Source organism: Diplotaxodon limnothrissa, linkage group LG17 (genome assembly GCF_057381915.1).
Source record: "Diplotaxodon limnothrissa isolate DT_005_m linkage group LG17, D_limnothrissa_male_GT1.1, whole genome shotgun sequence".
NCBI lineage: Eukaryota > Metazoa > Chordata > Actinopteri > Cichliformes > Cichlidae > Diplotaxodon > Diplotaxodon limnothrissa.
In genome coordinates, this window is record NC_140612.1 from 24664946 (window position 1) to 24689997 (window position 25052).

The following is a 25052-nucleotide window of genomic DNA, read 5'->3' on the forward strand; positions in this document are numbered from 1 at the left end:
CATGAAGGGGCGTCACAAAAGAGACAGAAATAATATTCATATATATTCAACCTTCTGTTTCAGTCTCAGTCACTCGTATATAATCGTCTTTCAGCTCATTATACTCCATCTCCTGTGGCATATTGCACATCATACCACTGAAAGTAATACAATTTAATGGAAATATTGCTTAATTTTTAAAACTTTAAAGTTTATATTTATATATCTCTATATATTCTTTTCCCTTTTGTAAAACAAAATAGCGGAATGTAAAATAAAATATATCATGCCGTGTATGTAGGTAAGAAAATAAAGCTGTAGGATAACATCTGTACTTTCTTTTCTGTAGCTATTTACAGCTTTGTGTCAATGTGTGTGTGCGTATATGCCCAAATCTCTCTCTCTTAAAATGATTTGCAGGAACCAAAACAAATAATATCATTATTTTTGGAACGTGCTACAGTTTTTTAAATGATACCTTCCAATTACAGGAGGAACAACCACCACAGAGTATGAGGACACTTGAACGATGTTTGCATTGTTTAGCCAAAGTGAAGCATCTGGTTTCCTTTTTTTTTTGGTTTCTCGCTGGATTGGAAAACTTTGCACGTTTGCTGCACTGTTACATTCATGAAATACACTGTGTGGTGTGCGATTTCCTTAGAGGGAGAGAGGTACCGGTTACATCGGATGGGTTCGATTAAAACGTTCTTTTGAGCAGCAGAGCTGACAGTTGTTTACATTTGGTCCTTTAAGGAGTGAGACGCGTTATTTGATGCAATCACAGGGATAAAAAGGTTGAATTATTGCACACTTTGAGCACTGAGTTTAAATTCCCACTTTTTTGGATGCGAATTAAGAAAATTCACTTTTACATAAAAACCACCAGTCAACCAAGTCCTCCAACCCCCAAACCATCTTCTGACCTTTTGAACATTTTTTGGGTATTGATAAAAATTGGTAGATATGCGTACTTGTTTTCCAGTTAAACTGTCCTCAGATTTGGTTGAACTTCTGTTTTTAATCTAAAAATTTGGCGCTTTCCTGAACCGAAGTTGACATTCATGCGAAATAAAACGGCAGCGGCAACTTTTTTTTAAAAATGTTTTGATTAATCTCTGAGAAAAATAATAAACAAATTTAATTTCGGAGTTACTGTTTGTTTAAAACATATCAGAACGGGAAAGTTTATTTTCCTCCTCACCTTAAATTGAGCTTTTAACCGCTTTCATCTGCACACTGCGCTCATTTTTCTTGGTAGTCATAGTTATCATCTCCCGTTTTTTTTTTTTAATATATAGGCTTGTTTTTTCTTCACACAGTTTTTAAATCTATCATGATGATTAAATTAAACTAAATTAAAACAATTGTTTAGTATTTCAAAGATGTGTCACTTTCATTTGCTTTTTAAACTAATTTCCAGAAAGGAAGGAGAGGAAAATACAAAGCAGTTGGTGTCCATAATTATGAACGCACATTGAAAGCTGTGGAAAGATATCCCACGTGCCTACTTGGAGGATGTGTGCATAGCGACTGCAGAAGTCCGAGTATCTTCCACAGGACTGCCCACACAAATTCTTGAGTGGGTGCTCTGATCATGAAATTTATGAGGTTTATGCTGCCATCCTTCTGGATCACTGCTGTAACTCTAAAAGTGCTTGTTTCATTTTCTTTTAGTTTGAGCAACTTCACACATCAGATGCATCAGGTTGTTTTATGGAATCTACTATTTTAGTTTGGATTTACTAAATTTATTTGAAGCTAATTTTACACCTCAGCACTCACAGATTTACCCTCACCAGCCATACACCTTTCTAATATCGGGGTGAACACCTGCTTTCACAGATTCAACAAGGTGCTGTTGTTTACTCCAAATTCTGACCCTTTCGCCTGAATGTTGCAGCAGAAATCGAGACTCATCAGACATTTAACGAGCAGTTGAACTGGATAAAGTGGCTGTGTAAGTCAAATAACATCGTCTAAATTTACCCCATTTAGACTTGCAATTAACATATGTCCAAACCACACAACATTTGGAGGTCTTATTTTACCGAGCTGCTTCATGGAGCAGCTCAGTCAAATAAACAGAACCCTGACGTGGGACGTGCCATGTTTTTTGACAAGTCCAACTAATTTCCATACTGATTACAAGCAGAGTGGAGAGACCGAGGATGCATTTTTATACCGGTTGTAAATATAAAGACCCATAAATCAGATATGCATTGAGAGAACGTGTCCAGATACAGATGGCTGGTATAAATAGGGTAATTGTGCCTCTAATAAACTCAGTGCTCTGTGCAGGATTCAGCCTCTCCTTCGAAGAATTCATGTGGGGGTGAAGCCTTAAACAAAGAGTGACTTTAACATGCATCTCATGGTCTACCCCGATGGCTTAGAATATTATCTGAAAGAGCTCAAGTAATTTGAGGCAAAACCTCTTCAACACCTCACTCAGCCTACTCAGTCTACACAGAAAGCACACCTAAAGCAAAAACAGAGGAGTCATACGAACAGAGTAAACATGCAACTTTGCATAAACAAGACGCACAGCAGGGAGCACATTCAATGAGACTGGTGTCAGCAGCCAAGCGGGTGTGTGTAGGGGAGGTGGGGATACTGTACATCAGCTTACAAAAAACAAAACAAAAAAAACAATAACAAAAAAACTAACACTATGACTTTCAGAATGTATTAACATGCTTACTTTAAGCATCTTTAAAGAGAAAGTCCCTGCCAATTGAAACCCCCCCTCTCCAAATCCCACTTTTGATCAGTTTTGCAGTGGATACAAAGTTAACAAGCAGCGTTTTCCCCTTACTTCCCCTTGCGAAAGTGGTCCGTGAAGTAATATCTGCATAAAAAGCAACACCAGGGGTCAGCTCAGTTGACAAGATGTCATGCAAAAAAAAATACCAATAATAGTAACAATAATTTTTTTTTTTTTAAAAAGAGTCGTCCGTGGGCGTTATCGCAAGTTAATTTCCCAGTTGGGCATCCATGTTTCAAGCATAAGTCAGCATAGATTTCACTGAGTGGGCCGTCTTTAGTCGAATGAGTGCCGGCCGCAGTGTCAGCCACGGTGGAAGTTCCTGTGATCAGTTTGGCCTCTGCACACAGTAGATATAACACAGTGAATCCAACATAGAAGAGACAGAATGAGATGTAAATAAGAGCCACCTAAAAGTCCGCCTGCTGGCTTTGCTACTAATCACTTTTATTGGTTGTATAGAAGGGTTATATCTAGATTTTGGCATGTGTAATGGCATCCACTTCCATAAAGTATTATTGTTTGTAAACCACAGTCTCATTTCGCAGATGATAACGAAGCTGCATTTATTGAGTTAAAATTCTACTCTACCTTTTTGAGTGAAAAACAGTGTACAGTAGCCTATGTATTTCATGCACGTATCCTATATGAAATACAATAGAAATTTTTTAGAATCATGGTTAGAGCTAAATGATACTGTTGGGTCAAGGCAGTTCTGTTTTTTTTGTTTTTTCTTGTAGGTTTTTATTACTCTTCAGGGTGTGGAGTGACCGATGGGAGCCACAGGGCAAAAGAGTTCAAGGTCAGGAAGTCGCAACATGAACCCCCATTGAGCTGCAACAGGCAGAATTAAAGGGAATTCCTGACTTAAAAACATCCGACAGCTCCTCTTCATCAGCAGGGTGGGTGCTTGGTCAGGGGAAAACGGGGAAGTAAAGCGGGACGCTGGATGCTAAAAGTGGCATTACATGGATGCTGTGGTTGGATCGAAGGGCTCCGGTGAGGATGACGTCACACCACGGAGCCCTTGGAGGTGGAGAGGTGGATGGAGTGGATGCGTGCGGCCAGAGTCTTCTCCAGGTCGTGGAGGATGTCGGAGCAGATGCCGGGGCTGGACACGGGGCTCTCGGCGGGGGAAGGTTCGTACAGGAGCTGCTTGAAGCCATCGAGTTCGATCAGCAGCACCATGTTCTTCAGGAAGTAGCCCTCGATGAAAGCCGTCAGCTCCGTGGCACCAAGGAACTACAATGAAAATGAAAGATGAAAGGAATGTGTGACATTAGCAGCTTTCAAATTCTGATTATATATAATTTTGCCAATATTCCAGTCATATTCCAGCCCAAAATTGGTAATTGCTTTTTAAGAACAGTCATCATTATTATCCCAGTGTTTGAACCTTACAATAGCAGCTATTAATCTGTCAATCTAGCACTTTCTTTAAATATCTTTAATTAGTTTACTTTGAACAACTAACAGGGTATTTTTATTCCAGTACTCAGGCGGGAAGATGGAAATAAAGGTGGAATTTTCAGCTCGAATTTCCCCACTTGGAAAGTTGTAGAAACCCCACAAACACCAACTTCACAAAACTGTAAAACCGGTACTCTGTACTACCACTTTTAGCTTCTGAGCTAAAAGCAACACAGCTTCTAATTAGGTATTCACTTTAAAATAAAACTATTATCCTGTTTTACAAGTTAATTTGTCAATGCACCTTTTCTGCAATGTAACTTAATAAAAAATATACAGCAAATGTTAACAAACTGAGCAACATTAACACAATATAAGCAAGACAAACCCTGAGACTGGAAAATAAAGCCAGTGTATATAAGGGCCATTTCTTTAATGTCCATGTGAGGTTCCCTTAAAAGTCAGTCAGTTGCCATTGACTCCCATGTTTTAATGCTGTTATAGCAAATTTTACGTTTTACAAACGTATACGTTATTAATGGTTTAATCACACTGCCATCTAGGCTTCATCACAGAGTCCTGGAGATTAGCTGGAGACCGCCTGGCAACCTCTGATTGCTGAGGAAAAAACATGTATTTCCTGTTCGGTTGGTCAGTGATTGCTCACAGATTAAATCTGTTACCTTCTTGTGATTGTGTTGATTACCTGCCGGTTACCTTGGTTCCCTGTTGTTTCCATGGATGATGCCAACGTGTCTGCAAACAGTGGCAAACTACTTCTACTACCACCAAGTGGTAGTAAAGTCTGAAATGCTACGTCTCACTACTGCAATCAATACATTTAAAAATCGCAACTTTTCCTTTGAAGACAAGTGGGTATGCTTTTCTGGTACGCATTGCACTTTCCACAGTTTCACTACTGCTCTGCAAGTAGTTGGCAAGTGTTTGCAGACAAGTCTGTGTCTTCCATGCACCAAAGCATTATTATTATTCCCTATTCTCAGTTGAGCCTAGCATGACTGCGGCTCAACTGAACATCTTGATCGTGTCTGGTGTGTCAGCCCATGCATAAAGTTTTTGTTCCACTTTGTTCCATTTGTCATTTGAGTCACTGCTAATACAAAAATATGAGAGCAGCTTGAAAAATAGTGTGTGTGGTGGTTGTATTGCCAGTCTGCAATTGTTAATTAATGGCATGTTTGCACCTTATGTAAAAATTCATTACACAAACCCCTCCCAGTATGTAAATCAGCTGCTAGAGACCGTAAGCCTCCCACCTTAGCGTGTTTGTAGAGGTCCACACAGGTTTCGGTGGTGATGTTCTTGGAGCAGATGATCTCACAGTGTCTCTGAAGGGCCTCTAGTTGAAAGAATTTGGCTGCAGACAGGAGCTACAGGGAACAGTACAGCCACACAGAATGAGGCACAGGACTCGGGATTAGAAATGTTAATACTCATGCTGTCACTCCACAGGCTTTGGTTAAGTCTTTCTTACCTCCATTACTTCAGTGTTGCGTATGTGCAGGGACTCGGTGCCTCCACAGTACAAATACTGCATCACCAACTGTAACAGAGAACAGTACAGGCTTCAGGTTATGAAGCTGATGAAGAGTACAAGAGGGACCCTTTTTTCTGTTGCTTTTTTTGTGCCTCTTTTTTGGCTCCATTCTGTCACCTGGAAAGTAATCCAGATTTGAATTACATATGTAAATTTAAGCATTTACATATTTTCACTGCTATCAAATACCTTCCCTGCATCCAGTGATATTTACTCTCATGTTTTCTTTTTATCGCCATTTAAAAAGGAACAAGCATTCAATCAGTAAAAATAAAGAGCAGACCAGAGATAAACAAGTCCCCAGCAGGACTGGAGAGAAATTGAAAGAGACAAGGGGAAAGAAATGGGAGGGGGAAGCTCTGGGGCCGCAGTTTAATTGTGTCTTCTGTAGCCTCATGGATACACCCAGTGGAAAGCTAAAAGATAAAGAACATCCAGAAAGCGAGCAGGAACAACATTTCCAACATTTTAGCAGCCGCCAAGCCGGTTCAAGCTCACGTTTCTGGGCTCTGGGTTTACAGCTAATGTGAATCATTTAAAATCAGAAATGTGCAATACTGCTGACAGACTTCATTTAACCCTTTTCCAAAAAGATTCATGCCATTCCCACAGATGTGCACAAATTGGGTCAGCCTTAAGCTTCATACGGTAAAGTTGGAGTTATATACTTTCTGTGTTTGAGAATTAAATGGATTTCTTAATCTCGATTGTTTAACTATGTACCTAACACCATTCCTTCAGAATAAAACAATCAAACGTGGAGCCTGTTCTTATACTCATAGGGGACGATGAGTGTTGTGGGTCTGGTTGAGAGTGGGAATAGGTTTTGTATGCACTGAAATCTTTCTTCTCTCACCCCAGAGAAGAACGGCAGACGGCTGCCTTCTCCCTGAGCCTGGATCTGCTGGAGGTTTCATTTCCGTTAAGAGGTAGTTTTTCCTTCCCACATACATTCTACCGTACAATATAAAGTGACTTGAGGCAACTGTTGTTGTGATTTGGTGCTGTAAAAATAAAACGGAATTAAATTGAACTGAAATAAACGTCTTACATGGAAAATATTGTACTTGACATGGCTGATCTCAATGCAGGTGTTTTCTGCTGCTGGTCGGTTTTGCAGCAGCGACTTGAACCTAAAAACAACAACAACAACAAAAAACAGATAAATTCTACATTATTTTTCCCATCGGTGCGCTTTTGTTTTACAAAATAAAATAGGAGCAAAGTTTCAGGTTACCTGGGTGAAGCTGTAAACAGCAAAACTTTATGTGCATAAAATGGTTTCCCCTCCACCAGGAAGGTAACATCAGACATCTCCTTGTTGTTCAGGAAGTGGGGGTCTAAAAAAAACAAAAGAAAAAAAAAAGAGAGATTTATTCACGTCTCCCACACAATGCATGCAGAGCAGCAAACAGCAGAAGATTAAGCTAATGTGGCCATTAATTACCGCAAGGCTGATTCATCACGCGCCTATCAGTGCTGAATTATCAAATCGCGTTAGCATTCCTAAACGGCAGGGGATTTGCATTTGATATCCGGTGTTTGCATCCTCGAGTGCATTTCATTCACTGCACACAAATCAAGCGATTTAAAGCACTTTATTTAAACCCTGCCAGTAAATGATCAGCAGGTGGCGCTGCAGCGCCGTCACTGAATGTTTCTCTTCTTCCTCGTTTCTCTCAAAGAAATGTCTAAAATAAAGTTTGAGGTGTTAATGGACGATTTGGTTCATTACAGACAAGTGGACCCATTTTATCTGCACATAGAGAAGGGTCATTCCTACTATTCGGTGCCATTTCAGTGTGATCACTCTTCATCAAAAAATACAAAATTTTGAATTATTTTAACATTTCATCTAAAAGAGGGATTTTCAACCTATAAGAAAAATGTATTGGTCCAGCTAAGGATATTATATTATAATATTTTTTTAAAATCAAAGTCTTTACCCATGACGTGCCAAATGTCCACCCTGTTACAGGACATTCAATTTTCTATTAATAACTGTTTTGAATACACAGTTATAGTAATATTTACATTTTCTAAAAGCTACAATGTCCCTTTTTAAAATCTGCAAGAAAATTTCAAGGAAGTATTTTAAACAAGCATTATATTGAAAGAAGACAGGTTCAGTTTTAAGACAGTGTAATTTCAAAAGATTGTTTTTAGATTCAAAGGGAATATAAAAAAAAATTGGCTCCATTTTTAAGTAACTTAATTTTGCTGATTCATTCCCTCCCAATAACCAAAGAGACATGCATTATGTTTGTTGATTTGATTTAATTAACAAAAGAAACACACAGGTAACAGGGTGGACAGAGGAGAAACAGGGTGGACAGGAGGTAACAGGGTGGACATAACATCAGTGACAAAAAATACCACCTTAAAGAAACTTTGAACACCTTCACCATGCCCGTCCAACCAACACAGGTAGATACATGTCCACATTAAACAAGCAAATTTTCACTGTACACCCAACATAATGAACATTTTTCTCACACATTTTACCTATGCAACAGACCAGCAACTCCAGTTTTTTTCAAGGAAATCCCACACTTTCCTCTCCAGCTGAACTGACCTCTTATTCAAAGGTGTTGGTTCTTTCATCAGACACACAACCTGGTCATCCCTATACCAGGTTATGTCCTCACGTGGACTTGGCCAGTGGAACTTGTTGGTCCCGTTCTTGTGCATGCATTTCACTTTAACATCCTCTTCAACCTCCAGAATGATTCCTGGGTAGGGTTCACCATCGTAGTTGATAATGCACCACTGACCAATATGATCTTTTGTGATGTTCTCAGGCCGGGTTGGTCCCTCAGTGCAATGTGGACTTGCCTCTTGACTAAGGCTTATCTCCTTCAGGCCATAGCATTCACAGTCCAGTACACCTTTGTCTGCCTGGCAAAGGCAGGTTATGTCCCTGTATTTTATTGTTCCTGGAGAGAAACTGAGTACTTGGTGGATTTTCATGGTTCCTTTGACCCTCTGCTTTCTTTTCCTTTCTCGCCACTGCTTTCTCTGTGCTCTCTTCTGTCGTTCACTGAGATCTGCCACTTTCTTTTTTTCCCCTTCCTCTCTGTCCTTTCTCCACTTCTCTTTTGAGATATATCTGTCTTCTCTCAGGGTCAGCATCACGATGTGCTCGGTAGCGCCGCTGCTTCTCCGCAGCAGACATTGGTGCCATTCCCTGAAAAATGTATACTATTCAAAATCTTCTAAAAGTATATATATACAGGTTAATAATAATTACCAATACACACTTTTATAAATAACCCTAAACACTAAACTTCTATCATCTTACGTCCCCCCTGTTACCATGTGTCCCCCCTGTTACAGTGCATAGCAATAACAGGGGTGACGGTAACAGGGGGGAGATTTTATGCTAAACTTAGCCATTACTACTAGTATGATGAACAACAAGCTAGTACATGGTGACCACTAAGAACCATTTTTAACATGTTTATTAGCCATATTATAAAAATGACAAAAAAAAAATTGTTTCCACTATTAATAAGCGTAACAGGTTGGACGTGTTATGCTTTGCCACATTACAAAATCTTGCTAAAACATTGAAAAAAGGGTTGATTAAAGAGTGGTACTTACTCGTCTTCTTCTTGAAAGTTTTCCCTCCAAAATATGTTACATCCGGGAGTGTCATGTGACTAAAAGAATAATCAGGTGATGTGTTCTATGGAATTCTTATCAGAATAACAGGGGTGACAGTTGATTCAGGGACACATTTTTTTAAAAGATTTTAAGTATTAAACATGCATTAATAATAAAAAAGAACATTTGATGAGGAACATTAGAAATAAGCCAATCCAGAAATGATGAAAAATCTAGATTTTTTTTTTTTTTTTAAGTTATATTTGTAACTGAAGTCGAGCAAGCATGACTGGGGACATAGTACTTTAGTGACTTGTGCTAAAATAAAAGTAATTTACTTTTAATGTATTTATCCTGTGTATATATCAATGTGTTCTATGGTAGAGGGGGGTTAAACATACAAGAAAATGGTTTAGAAATAAGCATTAGACAAGTTTTACACTAAATATACCATATTATGTCATTAGGACTCAAATGGCACCGAATAGTAAGAATGACCCAGAAAATACTGCACGTCGAAATAAAAAAAAAAAAATATATCAGATTACTTTTAAAATGAAACTCACTTTACAGTTTTGGACAGAAGTTTACATGCACCTCCTTATGGGCATGCACATCACGGTAATTCAGGGGTTTTAATTAGTTCTTTGAACTTAATATTTTCTTTTTCCAGGGTGAAATAATTGTACAGCATACATCTTTAATGACTTTAAATAAAAAACAAAAACAAAAATGAAAACACATTTTAATAAGAGTGTACCATCAAGTCAGTCAGACTCGTGGGATATTGATCTGGTCCGGTACCTCGCAGAGGGGGTTGTCGATCACTTTCAGCTGCTTTGGGGTAAATCAAATTAGGAAGAGGAGCCCTAGAGGGGCAAAAACGAGACAACCCCCCGTCTATTTTTTCACTAGTTTTTGGCTAGGGTCAGTGTCACTACTAGAAGCCTGAGGTGATACCTGGACCCTACAGAGGCTACAGAACAACTCCAGGATGGCACATCAATTCGTGCCATGGCCAGAAGGTTTGCTGTGTCTCCCGGCACAGTCTCATGAGCACGGAGGAGATTCTAGGAGACATGCAGTTGCTCGAGGAGAGGTCCTTAAACATCGATAAGACAACTATCTGCTCCTTTGTGCAAGGAGGAACAGGGTGACCTTCAGCACTGGTGTGAATGTCTCTGATGAAACAATCGGAAACAACTCATGAGGGTAGCCTGATATTCCGGTGCTCACTGCCCAGCACCAGTGAGCCCAATTGGCATTTAAAATAGAATACCAGTCCACCACTGGCACTGTAGCTTTTCACAGATGAAAGCAGGTTCACCCTGAGCACATGTGACAAACATGAAAGGGTTTGGAGAAGATGCAGAGAGCATTATGCTGTTTGTAACATCGTTCAGCGTGACCGGTTTGGTGGTGGGTAGTGATGGTCTGGGGAGGCATATCCACTGTGGGACACACAGACCTCTTCAGGCCAGGCAACGGCACCCTGAGTGCCATCAGGTATCAGGATGAAATCCTTGGACTCCCTTTCAGACTCTATGCTGGTGCACGGCAATGCCCGGCCTCGTGTAGCGATAGTATGCAGGCAGTTCCTGGAGAATGAAGGAACTGATACGATTGATTGGCCCCCACATCTGCCTGACCTAACGATAGATTACCTCTGAGACATTATGTTTCATCCATCTCACGCTGGCAAGTTGCACCTCAGACTATCCAGGAGCTCCGTAATGCCGCAGGACACCATCCATTAACCCTTGAGCATCCCTCAAAATTTATACCCATCTGTGCCCCTTCGTACCCACACGGGTCCCCTGACAAAAGGTGATATAGCAATATCATATATGAATTTTTTTTCTGATTTTTTTCACATCAGATCTTTTAAACAACTTCAGACCTAACCACAGATATAAAGTTTTTCATTATTTTTTAAATATTTTTTAGGTTTTTATGGCCTTATTGTCATAAAAAACCCTGTTTTTTGGGGGGGAAAAACCCATAATATGCAATATTTTCAAAAAATGACTTGCAAATGGAAGTATTTGGCATGAAGTTATTACAGCCTTGAATAGGTAAATAATTCATAACAACATTGATTTGAATGCATTATTATTTTTGGAGTAATAAGAGTTTTTCAAATTTACACCCATCTGTGCCCCTTCGTACCCACACGGGTCCCCTGACAAAAGGTGATATAGCAATATCATATATGAATTTTTTTTCTGATTTTTTTCACATCAGATCTTTTAAACAACTTCAGACCTAACCACAGATATAAAGTTTTTCATTATTTTTTAAATATTTTTTAGGTTTTTATGGCTTTATTGTCATAAAAAACCCTGTTTTTTGGGGGGGAAAAACCCATAATATGCAATATTTTCAAAAAATGACTTGCAAATGGAAGTATTTGGCATGAAGTTATTACAGCCTTGAATAGGTAAATAATTCATAACAACATTGATTTGAATGCATTATTATTTTTGGAGTAATAAGAGTTTTTCAAATTTACACCCATCTGTGCCCCTTCGTACCCACACGGGTCCCCTGACAAAAGGTGATATAGCAATATCATATATGAATTTTTTTTCTGATTTTTTTCACATCAGATCTTTTAAACAACTTCAGACCTAACCACAGATATAAAGTTTTTCATTATTTTTTAAATATTTTTTAGGTTTTTATGGCTTTATTGTCATAAAAAACCCTGTTTTTTTGGGGGGAAAAACCCATAATATGCAATATTTTCAAAAAATGACTTGCAAATGGAAGCATTTGGCATGAAGTTATTACAGCCTTGAATAGGTAAATAATTCATAACAACATTGATTTGAATGCATTATTATTTTTGGAGTAATAAGAGTTTTTAAAATTTACACCCATTAGTTCCCCTTCGTACCCACACGGGTCCCCTGACAAAAGGTGATATAGCAATATCATATATGAATTTTTTTTCTGATTTTTTTCACATCAGATCTTTTAAACAACTTCAGACCTAACCACAGATATAAAGTTTTTCATTATTTTTTAAATATTTTTTAGGTTTTTATGGCTTTATTGTCATAAAAAAAACCCTGTTTTTTGGGGGGGAAACCCATAATATGCAATATTTTCAAAAAATGACTTGCAAATGGAAGTATTTGGCATGAGGTTATTACAGCCTTGAATAGGTAAATAATTCATAACAACATTGATTTGAATGCATTATTATTTTTGGAACAATAACACTTTATTGCAAAAAAACAAACTGAACTGACCTGAACAAACTCAACAACAAACTAAACAAAGATGTAATTTACATTATCATACATAGCATGAACCATAAGATGGTTAGATTTTGCAGACAGGACATATCTTATATATATCTTTGCAGCAGTTACGATAATAATGTGCTGTTTGCACAATGAGCACTGCTTCAGCTTTTTGGAACGCTGCGCTTTCTCAGCAAAAGCCTCCCCTAAATTGACCGTGCGCTTTGTGTTGTGCATGCGCGCATCTGTTCATTTCGTGGCATCTGTGCAGAAATGACTAGTAAGACAAGTCTGCAAACTATTCTCACAGACTTCAAAGGTGCACCTGAATTAAAAAATGATCATCCTCTATCTTATTGGATAGAGGATGATCATTTTCTGTCTCTCCCTCCTGTTCCATTCCTGTGACACTGGGAAACTGAACTGACCTTAGCAAACTCAACAACAAACTGAACAAAGATGTAATTTACATTTTATAGCACGAACCTCTAGATGGATGGATGTTGCAGACAGGACATATCCTAACTTTTGCAGCCGTTACGATAATAATGCGCTGTTTGCAGGATGATCACTGCTTCCAAGCTCCCCTAAATTGACCGTGCGCTTCGTGTTGTGGTGCGCGCATCTGTACATTTCGTGGCGACTGTGCAGAAATGACTAGTAAGACAAGGCTGCAAACTATTCCCACAGACTTCAAATGTGCACTTGAATCCAAGAAGATAGAAAAGGATCTCTCTCTGTCTCTCTCCCTCCGCTCTGCTGACTTGCCTGGGAGAGTAACGACTGCCCCTCCCCCTCTGCTCAGCAAGCAGGTGGCTGTTTTCACACCCCTCCCCCCCTCTGGCTCAACAAAGAAGTGGCTGCTTTCACACCCCTCCCTTCTCTGCACAATGAGCCTTGTTTTTGCCCTCAGCCAAGTCAGAAAAATAACATTGACAGAGGTTCAAAGAAAAGAGAAAAAAAACGAAGCAGGCTGCCGTTGTTCACTTCAAGGAGGCGGCTCTACGGGCTGTTTTGTTTGCGACCGACACACACACACAGTATAAATATATTCTCAATCACATTCACACCACTCTCTTATATCAGTTCCACTACATCAAGACTATTTTATGGTGGTCAGCTGTTTTATTGTCATGTATTTTGCATAATAAGATAACCATGTCCTGCATTCAAAACCACTGAAAATGTCTATGGTGGTGCTGTACCTAATATTGTGCTCATTGGATCCAAAACATATTTTTCCTTTATTTTGAAGGCAGAGGCTTAGATCCATTAGGTATTCACGAGAAAAAAATTATCACATGTCAGGATTACAGTATATCGAAAATATGTGATTATAATGGGAGTCAATGGGGCCCAAGCGGGTACAAGGGTGACTGCAGGGGGTACATATGTGAATCTCCTTTACTATACACCACACCATAGAGGGGATCATTGAATTTAAAAAATAATCCTAAAACACACATCCTGGCCAAGTTTCATGCAACTAGTCTTTAAAATGACTGATATATTGAGAATCAAAAATCCAAAAGTACCCAAGCGGGTCCCATTTTTCCCTAGGGGAGCTCAAGGGTTAATGGATTATTTAAGCCTGCCTAATGTTGCTTCACATCCTCATCTTCTCCTTTTTTTCTGACATATTCACTGTCACGTTTTGTTATCACTGATGTTCGATGTATGTTTTATGTGTCTGCTCTCCCAATATTTTGCTGTGAACGCACACAGAAAGGCGGCGACGTCCCAGAACAGAGCCAAGCCGCTAAATATGAATTACTGTGATTCAAAACTATCCTTATTTGACCACAGTAGTTCAATGAGTTTGTGCCAAAAAATGAAATGCAACTTGGATTAAAACTAATTACATTTAGGTCCATAATTTGTTGGGCAGTGACACAATCTTTTGTAATTTTGCCTTTGTACTCCACAACAGTGGGGTTTAAAATCAAACAATCAAGATGCGATTGAAGCGCACACTCAGATGTAATTCAAAGGTTTTAACAAAAAGTGTCTCATTAACTGTTTAGGATTCACTGCCACAGTTATAGTCAGTCTTTGTTTGTGGGTCTCTCTGCATTCAGTGTTTACATCACTAACTGGAAAGTACGATGTAATGGACTGAGATCAGGTGACTGACTTAGCTATTGAAGAATTTATATTTCTTTACCTTGAGAAACTGAGATAAATTCATTTTCGGTAAACAGCAGTTTGCACCTTGTATTTCCATTCACTGAGGTGGTGCATTGAGGTGAGGCCTAAGTGTCCAATTAATCTAGTAAAAATGGCTGTAATCCTGCACTTCACTCACATCTCGATTGTTCGATTTTACACTTTTTTGACATACAAAAGCAAAATAACTAAAATTGTATCTTTGCACAACAAAATTATGGACTTTACTGTAATTTTACTTTGAACAAATATTGACAATCAGCTGCAGTAGTGACAGGTGATGACTCAAGCACCACAAGTAGGACTGAATACCACACACGCAATTCACTTTCACTTTGTCTCTGCAGCCGGACACAAAAACCTTTTTAAGAAGAGCAAACATTAAAGACCTTTGCATGTGAAATTTAAGGTTTTATTTAATCTCCCAAAGCTTCCTTTGAGGAAACTAAGGCTATGTTCACACTGCAGGCGAAAGCGCATCAAATCCGATTTTTTTTGACCCTATGCGACCCATATCCGATCATGGTATGACAGTGTGAACGGCACAAATCCGATATTTTCAAATCCAACCTGGGTCACTTTCGTATGTGGTACTGAATCCGATACATATCTGATGTTTTAGAAAGCGACTGCTCTTTGAACGGTCATGTCGCATTAAATCCGTTTTTTACGTCACTGACACAAGACAGACGCCAGTTATCAGCTCCGGAGAAGATATCGCGAACGCTTCCTGGCCATCCAGTATAGATGTCAGTGAAACTGTTGGGAAGACAACGTTGGAGAAACGTGAACATTTTATTTGTACTGTATAATCTGCAGATTCTGACAGAAATCTGCAACTATCCTTTGAAGCACCGCTCCTCTCTAAAACAGCAATAAGGATCATCATTAGGCCATATGTAAATAACAAAATAACTTTATAACTTAAAGCAAAATTGGGGAACGTAAAGTCTGAAACAAGTCTTTATATTAACAGCCATCAGTCAAACAATATTGTTTGCTCTGGGTCTAAACAGAGCGTGTTGTGTGTGACGTCTTCTTTTGCGCATGCGGGCCGCTTTGAGGGTTCACGCTAGAGCGCGTTTGCTGTCACATTTTATTTGTAGTGTGAACAAGCAGACAAAAAAACCCGGATTTGATCAAAAAATCGGAATTGAGCATTAAGACCTGCAGGTGTGAACGTAGCCTAAGAAACCTTCAAATATATTGAATACATTTCTACTACTAGATAATGTTCATACAGCTCCTTAGAACACAAATAAAATCATTTTCTAGATAGATTTCCCCCAAAGTGGTGTTTTTCCAACAAACAGACAAAAAACAAACAAATTATTTGTGAAAATATTTTGAAAACATCAAGAAGATCTTGTTTCATTATGAGTTAATCTGATACTTCTTTGTCTATATGTGGCTTCTTCTGAAGCACAGAAGGATGCACTGTAAATAGGATTAAATCCATTTGTAAACCTTTATTTAATCACCTGCTGCAAATGTCAAAGGAACCTACAGATGTGACGAGGAGAAAAAGCGCGCTCTCTGAGCTTGAGGTAACTCCTCGCTCTAACCCCCCCAAAACACAACAAAAAATAGAGAGAATCTTCACCGCAGTCACATCCTCATCACACAGCAAATGTTAAGCATTAATAACTCGCTCTCTTACCTAAGCGCGAGGTCTGCTTCTTCTTGATCTCCGTCAGCTTAGGGATGGGGAAGGGCCCGTAGCACTGCGTAAAAATGACTGACAGCTGCTGACTTATCACCTCATTCTGCAGACACACACAAACACCAGTGAGGACAGAAACTTTACACATATTACAGTTTTGTGGCCTCGTTTTTTTCCATGAGCAATCCGGGACAAGAAATTATGCAAATGTATGATAATATGGTTTGAAGTGCACTAAATTTATGCAAACATGAGTGTTATTAATGTCGACCCAGCACATGGGCACAGGGCGGTTTGTATTCCCAGAAAGCGTGCCTTACGTTGTCTGATGTTCCTCTAATAAGCGTTTTGTTTACGTGGACATGAAAGAAAGCTCCAGTGACCTTGCTGGATCGGAGGATCTGGAACATGAGTGGCAGGCCGTGCGTGATCAGCTCCTCAGTGTACTCCTCCTCCTGGATGCAGCAGAAGTCTTTGAGCAGGCCCTGGATCAGCGGTCGGCGGTGCTGGATGAAGCAGGTACGCAGGGACTCGAGCCAGGTGTGCAGCGTCCAGGGAACACCTGGGAACACCAGCACACGGAGCGTGAATACACACAACATCCGAGAGCGAGCGGTTTCAAGGGCAACAGAACCGACCATGTTTCCATCACGTGATGGCGTTGTGGGAGGTGGAGGACGATGGCATGGTGGGTGTTTGGATTAAGGGTTTCAGTGAGAATAGAAAAGCAGCACCTGAATGTAATTAAAGAATGCTCTGTTAAATGTGTTGGACGTGAATGAAGTTTAACTGACGAGATGAGCGGAAAATTTATCATCCAGGTATTTTCATACATGTATGTTTTATGGCTTTGAAAATGGCTCATTTTTAAAAAGATTTTTTAAAAACTTAAAATATTGAAAAAAAAAAAGTCAACAGGGAAATGGTGGGACTGAAAAGCCCAGTCTGGAGGTGGCAGGTTTATATTTCTGGTAGAGGTGTGGTCCCTTGCTCAGGGGCAGGGGAGCGGTGGTGCAGTGAGCTCAAGGGCAGTGCCAAGGAGGTTGGTGGGACAGGTGTGCGGCATTAACTAACGAGGTCTCTCCCTAGATAGATAGATAGAAGCCGGAGGAGGGGTGTGTGCTGTACACCAGCTGAAAAGCTACAGGATGTAGGTGCCAAACCTCACAGAACTGCCAGCAGTGTGTTCTCCTAATAAAAAACTGACAAATAAACACGGACGGTGTGTCAAGTCGTCCTCCTTTTCTACAATATTGTTCAGCAAAAAGTTGTATTTTAAAACATATGGCACAACTTCTCAGTTGTTCAGGTCTGTCTGTCTGTGTGTTGTTTCAGGACAGGATTGCTCCTGCTAGCAAAGCTGGAAAAGCAGCATGAGTGGTTGTAATTACTGTCCAGACAAGAACCTTTACAACAGAAAAATAAAGCCAATTGGCAAAAACTACATTTCCTCTAATCCACTGTGTTAAAATGTGCAACCTAAAAGCACAAATTAATGACGTTTACAGCCTGATACAGGTGGGTTTTATTTGGATTTTATGCTTTGTGAGGGTAACTTTGTTTTTAAACTAGCTCATTAAGCCATAAAGTTTAGTATAAATTATGTCATTATTCCACTTTGAGGGATCTCTGTGAAGTTTTGTCTTCTTCAACACATGACATGAGTTGACTCTTCAGCTTCTCCGGCTGATTTAACCCCTCAAATACAGTCACATCCATAAGATCCTGGACAATGAAGACATTTAAGTAATTCTGCCTCTGTACACAGAGCATGTCAAAGGAGGATACAGACTTCAGGCAATCATTAACGCCAAGGGATTTTCATCCAGTTATTAAAAGCAATCCTTTTATTTCAGATTAATGCAAGTTACACTCCACTTTTGAGCCTCTGAAAACGGGGGACTGTGTGTAAAAAAAGCTGTCAGTGTGACATCGTAGGGCATCGTATTGAAAAAATAAATGTACGGCATGCCCTTCTATACGATATTACTCGGTATGGTTTTCTGAAATTTTTTTCAAGGTTAACTTCGACCTTGGCAATAAAGGTCAAGGTCAAATGCTTAGCCAGCCGGGTACTACATTATTGTTGGGAAGTTTTATAACGATCCATAAAAAATTGTTTGTTATGTAAAGATTTTACTTTTTACTTCTTCACATTTAGTGTGACCTTGACCCAATTTTCACCTAAATTAAATCAGCTGATATTGTTATTCACCGTCACACAAAATTTGAACACAATATCTTGAAAACTTGACGCTGGACTGCTAACAAACAGACAAACAGACAAACAAACAGAACCGATCACATAAAAAAACAAGATCACAATGGGAGAGGTTGAAGTTTGCACCTTTGTTTTTCTTTACAGGGGACAAATTTAAAAAAGGGAGAACTAATTTTTTTTTTTTTTTTACCACAGACGTTGTGATCACGACTGGATCACAAACTAAAATTTTAACTATCAACATAGCGCTCACCACGCAACCACGCTTTAATGAAACATAAACGATGTGAGAAAATACTCCGGACGTTTGCATCCAGAGTTTGATTACATCTCTGCGCAATGGCCAAAACAGCAGCTCGTGTCCATCTTTTATGTACAGTTTGTAATTTTGATGTCAATTTCTCAGTTTTCCACACTTTAATATTTTTTAAAAAGAGTATCCCGGCTAAATAATCCAGCCACAGAAAATGATCTTAATCGTTACCATCATCTGCAAATTTTAAACCAATGTGGATAAGAAAGTTTTAAAAGCTCATCACTCACAGATTAGCTTAAATCCTGGAAACATTGTGCCCACAGTTGTAGAAGCTGTGTACCAACACCCCTAAAGCTCGCTAATTAGCAGCTTATATCTCATGTGTAGTTTAACACTTTGGTTTTTTAACTGGTTTAACAAATGGCATATAAGGTGCTAATTGGTGACTTTTAGATGGTGCTGGTAAGTGGGTATGTTTTTACATTTGGACAGCTTACTACTTTCATCTGAAAATTCTTAAATCTATCCTTAAAAACCAACAATTGCAAAGTATCACCTGATAACCTGACAGTACAGAACAGCTACTAAATCGACTGTGAGGTTGTTTTGCTGACTAAAATCAATGAATCCTCATCAAAACCTAATCAGCAGACCACATAAGGTCTTGTGCTCAATGAGCTGGGGTGCAAGCTGATGATTGCCACATTTACAAAATGAGCACTGCCCGAGGACACAGTTCCGTCATCGTGCTCACACCTTCGACCGAGTTATTATCACCTCGGATATAAAAAGTCCTACTTGTGCGAGCGTTTCATGGTTGGATGAGCAGTTGGGATTTCTGAGGACGCGAGCACAGGACAGCACAGGACAGGACAGCACAAGCACATCTTCATGACAGCTGGAGGCAGCGGAGAGCGATGCATTTGTGCCAGTGAAGCATGCATTAGTAAATCTGACCTAAGCTGCGGATGTCTATGGTGATGTCCACATGGCCGTGCTCTGCGCTATGGTACATGGCCTCTCTCAGGGCCCTCAGTCTGGCCTTTCCTGTTCGCAGGGTCCCTCCACCATTGGCCTGGGGAGCCAACCTCTTCTCCCCTGGATCTGAACCCTCAGCTAGAATCTCCTCCAGGGACAGCACATCCCCCTTTTCTTTGTCTGAATGGGACAGGAGCTTCCGAAAAACATTCCTAGATGAGAGAAGAGAGATGAGACAAAATGACAGGGTCAGGGCGAGAGGTAAACATCTGGCCTGGGGTCGAATAATATGAAGGAAAGCTGTGAAGTCAATGGTTCCAAGTTAGACACCCACAAGCTGCATTAAATCCACATTAAGCCCATTTGGCTCTGTAGCTCTCACTGGTGCTCACTCTTAATTGACTACAAATGTCCCATTGTACTCTGAACCTGCATCACCAGCGTGTAGGAGTGATAATATATGACTCTTACAGGGATCAGGCTGAAAAGAAAAACTGTTCCAAATCTCCAAATTTATTGTACTCCATCAACATTGCATTGGATCTGAGCAACACAACGGCGCAGCAGTAACAGACGCCCTTCTTTGAGAAGAATGGACTCCAGCATGTAACATAAACAGCGTGACTGCGGCCTGATAATGCATCACTGCACCATCTGCTTCAGCGAGGAGGGTCTCGTTTGGAGTCCAAGTGCAGCAAATCATCATGTCCTGTTAGGGGAGGCTGTTTGATCATAAAATGTTGTTTTATTGGTACTAAAATGCTGCTGGTTTTGTCAGGTTTGAGCAGAATTACAATGCATGCATGCATAAACCCAAACACTGCATATTCTCAGCTGCAGTAACCACCTCGATCCTTCTGGTTTCAGGCTTTTCACACAGTCTTAAACCTGCAGAGATTTGCTTCCACTCAGCAACAAGAGCATTACTGATGCAGATAAGATGTGGCTCACTGCCACCCAGAGGTGTTGGGTGGGACTGAGGTCAGGGCTCTGTGCAGACAAGTTCTTTAACAGAAACCTCTTCCTGGACAGAACTGTGCACAGGAGCTTTGTATGCAACAATTGTTTAAAAAAAAAAAAGAAAAAAAAATGAATGGGTGCTTGCTTATGGGTCATATTTAAACTTTTAACTTAAGGCTTTTTTTTTTTTATATGTATCTGTCCCAAATTATACATCCTGGCCCACTTTTTCACACCACAATTTTGTGGGTTCAAACATGGCCTCAGATTTAAAGTGCCCCAGCAAAAAAACCCCAAAACAAAAACATGCAAGTGAGTTGACGAAACGTTTTTCATGTGAAGCTAAAATTTCACACCAATCTTTATATGTGTCCGCACTTTTTAGTGAAGCTCAAAGTACACAGTGATTTGGGATGGAATGACCCAATGTTATGATGACCAGAGACAGAAATATCTTTAAAATTTGTCAACTTTTAACATGAGAAATACTAGTTGCAAAAGCAAAGTAGACCGGCACGAATACCAGTACCGCTGGTCTTCTTAGATCTTCACTAAGTTCTTTGGACTTTCCTGTTGTTCTGAGAGTTGGTCAATCCAGCAAGTGCTGTCAAACAAATCCTTTAAGCTGGAAAACAAGCTTAATGTTAGCTTACTTTATCCAATGAAAAACCAGTTCTAATGTATGTTGGGGGTTGTTGTCCTGCTGGAACACCCAGACCTGTCCAAGTTTCAAACGTCTAGCTGTTGATTTTAGGTGACAGTGAAGAATTTGGTAATTCCATCCACTTTGTGTAATGGAGCAGTACCATTGGCAGCAAACTAACACCAGAGCATGATGCTACCACCAGTGTGCTTTAAAGCTGGTATTTTTCGGTTTGAAAGACTCACCTTTACTCTTCCAAACATTGCTCCTGTCATTGTGGCCAAAAGGCTCAATCTTTGTCTCGTCTGACCATAAAACCTTGCTCCAGAAGACATATGGCTTGTCCAGGTGGGCAGCAGAAAGTTTCAGTTGAGCTTGAAGGTGTCCATTCTGAAGCAGGGGTTTATTTCTTGGTCACCTGCCTCTCAGTCCATGGAGATGTGAAACTCTCTTCACTGTGGACAGTGATGCTGATGTTCCAGCAGGTTTCCAGTTGATGGCAGGCTTGAGCCTTGATGGTTCCTGAACATCCTAATCAGTTACCTATCAGAGGTGACAGTTTGGGTCTCCTTCCAGAATTGGTGGTGACACATCCATATAACAATTGCTTGGACTGATGATCTTGGAATCTGCAGCTATTTACAAATGACTCCAAGAGACCTTCACAACTTAAATCTACAATCCTCCTTCTTAGATCTTCAGTGAGTTCCTTGGACAATGAGCGCCGTCAAACAAATTTGTTTCATGTTGGCAAAGAGAAACTACCAGAAGTCAATCATAATCACTAACAAGAACTTAATAGAGCTTGGCTTTGTCAAGTTAAAAAAACAACAACTGCAGAACCTTCATTTCCACTTATTAAAATATTTAGGTGACTGTATGTATACACTTTAATCCGTATGCATATTTTTATACTCTGTGTGGATCAAAGAAAATCCACAGTAAATGCACCCAACTCATGAACTTTTGAAGTCATTAAAGATGTTTACTTTACAATCATTCAACCCTGGGAAAAGAAAAGTTCAAAGAAGTAATTAAATCCCCAAAATACCATGAAATTCATGCCCATGAGGAGGGGATACAAACTTCTGCCCACAACTGTATTGTCTCTGAAATCCTACCTTCACCGTTTCCACCCTCACTAGAAACAAATATCTTGGATATTTTGATGAGTAGATTGCATTCATTAAACTTGTCAGCTAAGGCACAAAGAGGCTTAGTAAAAGCCCAGAATCCAAATAATTAGTCAGAAGATAGGCAGAAAGAAAAAAATACAGCAGTGAAGCACACGAACCACATGGGGAACAGGCAAAAGGCAAAAGTCCATTAAACATATAGATGAAAGACAGCAAGGAGTCCAAGGCAATAAAATACACAGGGAGGGAAAACTAGAAACAAGAAACCAGACTTGAAAGTGCCGAACCACTTGGCAGTGAGAACAAGACCATCTGGCGAAGAACAAAGGGAAGCTGGAGTCTAAACACGTACACTGGAGTGGGTGGTTAACGGACACAGGAGGGCAATTGGTGGATAGGGAACAGGTGTGGAAGACAAGGCAGGTGAAATTAAACTGGGTGAGGCGGACAGGTAACAAGGATGGAAAAAAAAAAATCCCCAAAAAGAGGAAGTAAAACTGACTGGAAAACATAAGAACTAGTGATTAAGGAAGGAAGTGCCAACAATGGATCACCATCCAGTCGATACGACATTCAGGAAACATTATTATTATCAAACCATTTTTTTTTATTAGATTCAGTTTATTTCTAAAAATAAATATATTTTTAAAAGTACAAAACCAAGATACGTCAATGCTCCAGATGGTTTAAAAAATGTTTTAAATCTGAAAGATACTCAAGACCTACACCCTTATGTAAAAAAAACCAAGCTACAAACTAAACTTTATACAGGCCCGCCTCAATTTTCACACCTATGGATATGTGCACATAACAATAAAAACGAACACTAGTAATATCCAGATGACCAGAGTGAGAACCGAACAAAATGACTCATTTAGCGAATAAGTTCTTCCTCATATTCCTCATATACAGTTTTTTTTATACTGTAATCAAAGTCAGAAAAAGGAATATTTTGTTTTCCTTTCCAAAGATATGAACATTATCTTTATAGCTACACGGCCAGGATCCAGTTTATGTTTTTTAAAATGCGTCAAGTTTACAAGTTTACATCCAAGATGCTTTTTAATATAATCCACCAAACCACTTACGGACGCTGTCTTGGACATACTTGTAGCGTACACTCACATCTTCCTGTGCTCTTCTGCATGACTGCTTATGCTTTACATACATTCTCAAAGCCTTGTTTAATAACTCTGGCAACTGATAGACAAAATACCACAGGTAGAAATACTTGTGTGCTGGGGTCTTGGAACCTTCACTGTTAGCAACTAGCTACATTAATCCTTTTATTGTTTGCTTCTTGATGCTCGTATATGAACTTTATCTGATGTTAAATAAGAACGTCTAGTGTCTCACAGCCCTAATGCAGCTTTAACCTGCTCACATCACACTGCAGCATGACCATCACACTATAATTGATTGTCCTAATAATGCTGCATTGTGTTGTTGGCTTTCCACTCCACTCCATTTCCTGACAGCCCTCGCTGCTCTGAATGTTAATGGGCTCTGTCTTACTCAGCTGCAGGGAAATTATGTCAAACCGAAGCCACGAGAGCGGCCGAATAGACTGCGGCGCTTATCGCTGCCTGCTGTCCGACAGGGAAACTGAGATATCTGCCTCTCGTGTGCTGCAGGATTTTGTGAGAGGCAGATGGACCGGGGCAGAGTGTGTAAATGGATCAATACTGTGGTAATGGATATGTCTTGGCTGGCTGGAACTTGAGAGTGCATGTGTGTGTGTGTCTGTGCGATTGTCTGTGTCACCTGTGGCCATGTGCTGCTGCCAGGCTGAATGAGTTCATGTCTCCCAGCGGGGTGGAGGAGATGCCGTTTCGACACATGGTTCCAATCATGGGGTCAGCCCCTCTTTCCAAAAGCAAACTCACCAGCTCGAAGTTACCTAACGAGGATGACAGAGGGAAGAGATTAAAAAAGGGAGGACACACACACCCGCATTTGAAAGGTACAGCTTCAGTCCTGTGCATATATTAGAGGGCAAGAGCAGAGATGGGCAGTAACGCGTTACTTTAATCTGATTACTTTTTTCAAGTAACGAGTAAAGTAAGGGATTACTATTGCAAAATCGGTAATTAGATTACCGTTACTTTCCCGTAGGAACGCTGCGTTACTGCGTTACTAAAACCGTGATTTTTTTGCGAGAATGTCTCATGACAGTGACGTAAGCGAGTGCGCCGTTAGTGACAGCAGCTGTGTGCAGATCAACAATGGATCACATATCGATTGTGGGAGAGAGTATGAGCGTGCAGCGTTTAAAGCGTGGAAGTACTGACCTTACTTTGAGTTTGATTCCATAAAAAGTGACAAAAACATTAGTGTCCGTTGTGCGTAGGAAGAAAACTTTTTACAGCGAAAAAAACCCCTAAACTTCCAAGCAAGCACCGAGTGCGCAACGACGTAATGGGAAACTCACAGAGAAACTCGCGGATTCATCAACTGA

General features: G+C 39.9%; 1 protein-coding gene across 1 annotated transcript in view; it reads right to left on the minus strand.

Annotated features, from left to right (window-relative positions):
• Window positions 1-3657: 3657 nt before the first annotated feature.
• Window positions 3658-25052, minus strand: part of LOC146615055 (ankyrin repeat- and BTB/POZ domain-containing protein 3-A) — a 289414-nt gene continuing 268019 nt past the window's right edge. The window contains exons 9-17 of the mRNA XM_085376547.1: window positions 24359-24494; window positions 19835-20067; window positions 16784-16962; window positions 16398-16503; window positions 6952-7054; window positions 6766-6847; window positions 5652-5720; window positions 5434-5547; window positions 3658-3988 (exon numbers count right to left, since the gene is read on the minus strand). Of these exons, the coding sequence (XP_085232673.1) occupies window positions 3758-3988; window positions 5434-5547; window positions 5652-5720; window positions 6766-6847; window positions 6952-7054; window positions 16398-16503; window positions 16784-16962; window positions 19835-20067; window positions 24359-24494 (1253 nt within the window). The 3' untranslated portion in view covers window positions 3658-3757. The remainder of the gene's footprint in view (window positions 3989-5433; window positions 5548-5651; window positions 5721-6765; window positions 6848-6951; window positions 7055-16397; window positions 16504-16783; window positions 16963-19834; window positions 20068-24358; window positions 24495-25052) is intronic.